Below are 3,508 nucleotides of genomic sequence, written 5' to 3' on the forward strand. Positions count from 1 at the left end.
TTTTTTAAAAACTGGTTTCTAGAAGTTGGCTTTTTACTAGGAGAAGACGTTTGAATTCAACTAGTTTCTTATAAACTAGTTTTAGCTGAAGAAACTGGTCTGTTTTTGAATAAAAAACTGAAACTATATTTTAGGAAAGTGAATAAAAAAATTGACCTGTTTGAAGAACTTTTAACTTTTAAAAACCAGTTTCTAATAAACTAGCGGACCCAAACAGGGCCTTAGTCAAAGCACATCACTGCAATCACGTTCCATGCTACCAAAGCAACATATATAATAATAAAATATCAACGGTTAACACTACTAGTTCGTCTCTGAGAACTGTGAAGCCATTCACAGCTACGCTGGTGCATCCTCTTACTCGTACAAACAAATAAAGGCAAAAAAAAAACAAATAAGCCGAAAAAAGTAGTAGCTACCATTAACCTATACATTTACTCCCTCTAAATAACTGAGGCTGAGATCCAGGTGAATCAACTAATTTGACTTATCAATCGTCCCGGCCGTGCGGCAGCATCTTGAGCGCCTGGAGGAAGGTGTTCTTGAGGCGGCCCAGGTGCGGCCGCACGTTCTGCTTGTCCAGGTACGTGGTCTTGAGCGCGTTCCACCCCTGCTTGTGGATGGCCATGGGGTCCCTCAGCACCGGGTGATCGCTCGGGTACTGCTCGCTCAGCGTCGTCTCGTCCAGCTGCACCACGTACTCCAGGTAGTGGACCTCCATCCCCGCCGACGGCTCCGCGAACGTGTTCCGCGCCAGCCACTCCAGCCGCCCGTACGGCACCACCTGCACCACCACGGCGCCGGCAGGCAGGAACACCATGTTGGTGAGCCCGGCGCCGTGGACGCCCACCATCACGTCGCACGAGTTCACCAGCCGCGCGAACTTGGACGTGTCGGTGCTGGTGTCTGGCTCCCCGATCCGCACGTCGAACCCCAGGCTGGCCGCCATGTCCGCCATGGCGCGCTCGTTCATGAAGGCGCGCCCGCGGGACGGGCGGCGCGAGATGATGAGCAGCCGGGGGCGGCGCCGGATGTCCCACCGGTCGCCGCTGGGCGTGGCCGTGGCACGCTCCAGCCCGAACGCGTCGCGCAGCATCTTGCGGAAGTCGGCCGTGGAGTACCCCGGCGGCGATTTGGACGCGTCCACGCCCAGCTCCCGGTGGAACGTCGCCCCCACCACCACGCTGCGGTAGCACCGGACCTCGTCGTCCGCGTCGATGTCCACCACCTCGTGCCGGCTCATCTGCTGGAAGATCTGGATGTAGCGGTTCATCCACCACGACTTGTAGCTGCTCACCAGGAACTGGACCTCGCCGCGGAGCGGGTGCGCCGTGATGAAGGCCGGGATGAGCACGTCCGTGTAGTCGTGGAACGGGTTGCCGGTGAACCCGCCCGTGGACAGCACGAACGCGGTGGCCGAGCTGTTGACCGTGCACTGCGGCGCCGCGCCGGAGGGGAGCGGCTTCAGGGACCACTCCTTGACGTGGGCGAGCGCGAAGTTGTCGTGCTTCCGGCAGTACGGCTTGGTCTTCCACTCCCGGTCCAGCGAGTCCACGTACACCGTCTGGGTGCTCCCCACGACGCGCACGTCGCCAGCTGCCTCGCAGGTGTCGGAGCGGCGGCTCGTCTCGTAGCACACCGGCTTGGCTGCGCTGCCACCGGAACCGGAGCCGGAACTGTCAGCGGGCTTCGGCTGGACTTCCTCCTTCTCTTTCTCCTCTGCAGGGCCGGCCAAATCCCAACTAAAGGGTCAGATCTGATGCGCGGAATGCCGCACTGTATTTAACACGATTCTTCTAGAAAAATCGAGTTCGATCTAAAGAAATGGAAGGTGGAGCTGATAGGCAGGAAGGAGCAGGTGAGCAGATCTGCACAAACACAAAGTAACCTACCGGCTCCAAATCCTAACTAATCTTATCCAAAGCGAAGAGGAGAGAGAGAGAAACGGCGGAGGTGACCTACCAGCAGCAGCTTCGGCGGCGGCCTCGTCGGCGCTGTCGCCGGTGTCAACGTTGACGGCCGCCTTGCTGACACTGAGCGCAGCCGCCGCAGCGTCGTCCTCGGATTTGATGGCATCTCCTGCGGTAGTGACTGCAGTCAGGCAGCAGGACGAGCAGGGCGCTCTCAAATCAGCTCACAACGGCCAGGAATCCGACCATGCAGATGCAGAGCAGAGAAGCAGCTCAGGTAAGAAGAGGATGCAGATGGCAGAGGGTTCGGTTCCTTACCAATTGGGGCGAATCTCCCCCGGATGAGGGAGAGCGCGACGACGGAGCAGAGCATGAGCGCCAGAAGAGCCGCATTTCCGAGACGCCTCGGCTCCCCTCTCGCTGAGCTCCGAGTCTTCATCTCACCCTCTCTTCTGAGAGCGCCGCCGCCGCCGCTTCCTCCTCCCCAGCCTTTATTCTGGGAAAAAGCTTTCAGTACAAGCAGCGTGGTGGAGTGACAGCGCAGGGCAAAAATCTGTTGACCAGGCGGCGCTGGCGCATCCGGACACGAGCACTTGGCACTTGTTGGCACCGAATGAAATATGGGCAGCCCGGAAGGGGAAGGCGACGGAGAGAGGAGGAAAAGCAGCCGGAGTAGCGGGAGGAACCGGCGACCACCAGTCCCTTCGCGGTCCCAGTCTGGCGCCGAGATTGGTGAGGCTGCCGACAGCAACGTGTGCGGGGAGAGAGAGAGAGGTGAGTGCCCGCTTCTGTCAAGCGGCACAGTAGCCTAGCACGCAAACCGACGGACGGACATCTGTTTCATCCGCGGCGTTTCAGCGAGCAGCTGGCCTCCACTCCGCTTTCCAACGCCGTCGCCACCCCGCAGTCTGTGGTAAAAGCGTTTTGTTTTGTACTGCTGCCGGGTGCCGGCGGCTCCACTCCGCACGGCGTTCCGGGGGCGGATTCGCCGGTTTGGCGAGAAAGGTCCAGACTCCAGAGAGAGTGAACAGTATTGCGTGTCGGTGGCATTGATGTGGGGTATTGGGAAAGCGGACAAACCATTTATGGGTGGACGTGAGGCCGTGGCGCGCGTGTCCCCAGGGCATGTGCCGCGTGCCAGACGGTGCGGAGTACCGGAGCACTGATGAGACACGCACTAGCTCCACTGCTATGCACAATGCACTGCACTGGAGTATTGTGCGTACAATACTCTGCTATACAGTAATTAAGGTGCGTTTGACATGACTCCATAACAAAACGCTAAGGCTGTCCGCACTGAAGAACTCGGCACGCTACGCTACAGAGATAGGGTTTACTCTACCTGCTGCAGTGGCCTACCTTTTGAGCTACGCTATTTCCCAGTAGTAGTACTGGAACGGCATATGCAGAGTAGTACGGCATAAACCCTATGCACTGCTTGGGTAGTTGGGTGGAATGAAAGAGAAATAAAAAAATAATATAATATGTGATAGTTGGTATAGAGTTGAGATATAGAGTAAACATGACTGCAGAGGATTGTGGTATAGAGTAAACATAACTGCTGACGGAGATAGAATATTCCTTTTAGAGTAGAAATT

At 57.0% G+C, this 3,508-nt stretch overlaps 1 protein-coding gene across 2 annotated transcripts; it reads right to left on the reverse strand.

The window, feature by feature from the left end:
* Positions 1–254: 254 nt before the first annotated feature.
* LOC542058 (glycosyltransferase) lies at positions 255–2,961 on the reverse strand. 2 transcript variants are annotated; one of them, XM_008675198.3, is made up of 3 exons: positions 2,229–2,961; positions 1,963–2,079; positions 255–1,719 (listed from the first exon to the last, which is right to left on the reverse strand). In XM_008675198.3, exons 1-3 carry the CDS (start codon positions 2,347–2,349, stop codon positions 491–493), a joined length of 1,467 nt encoding a protein of 488 aa, XP_008673420.1. In that variant the 5' UTR covers positions 2,350–2,961; the 3' UTR covers positions 255–490. The 2 variants fall into 2 exon arrangements, with proteins under 2 accessions (XP_008673420.1, NP_001105165.1); NM_001111695.1 differs by having other exon boundaries at positions 474–1,719; positions 1,963–2,091; positions 2,229–2,367.
* Between the last annotated feature and the right edge of the window lie 547 nt (positions 2,962–3,508).

This window comes from Zea mays, chromosome 3, assembly GCF_902167145.1.
Source record: "Zea mays cultivar B73 chromosome 3, Zm-B73-REFERENCE-NAM-5.0, whole genome shotgun sequence".
NCBI lineage: Eukaryota > Viridiplantae > Streptophyta > Magnoliopsida > Poales > Poaceae > Zea > Zea mays.

Coding starts and splice junctions, on each gene's coding strand:
- LOC542058 (NM_001111695.1), bottom strand. CDS start 2,349: ATGAAGACTCGGAGCTCAGCGAGAGGGGAGCCGAGGCGTCTCGGAAAT. Junction 2,092..2,228: donor GGGGAGATTCGCCCCAATTG/GTAAGGAACCGA, acceptor GCCTGACTGCAG/TCACTACCGCAGGAGATGCC. Junction 1,720..1,962: donor CGCCGCCGAAGCTGCTGCTG/GTAGGTCACCTC, acceptor CCGGCCCTGCAG/AGGAGAAAGAGAAGGAGGAA.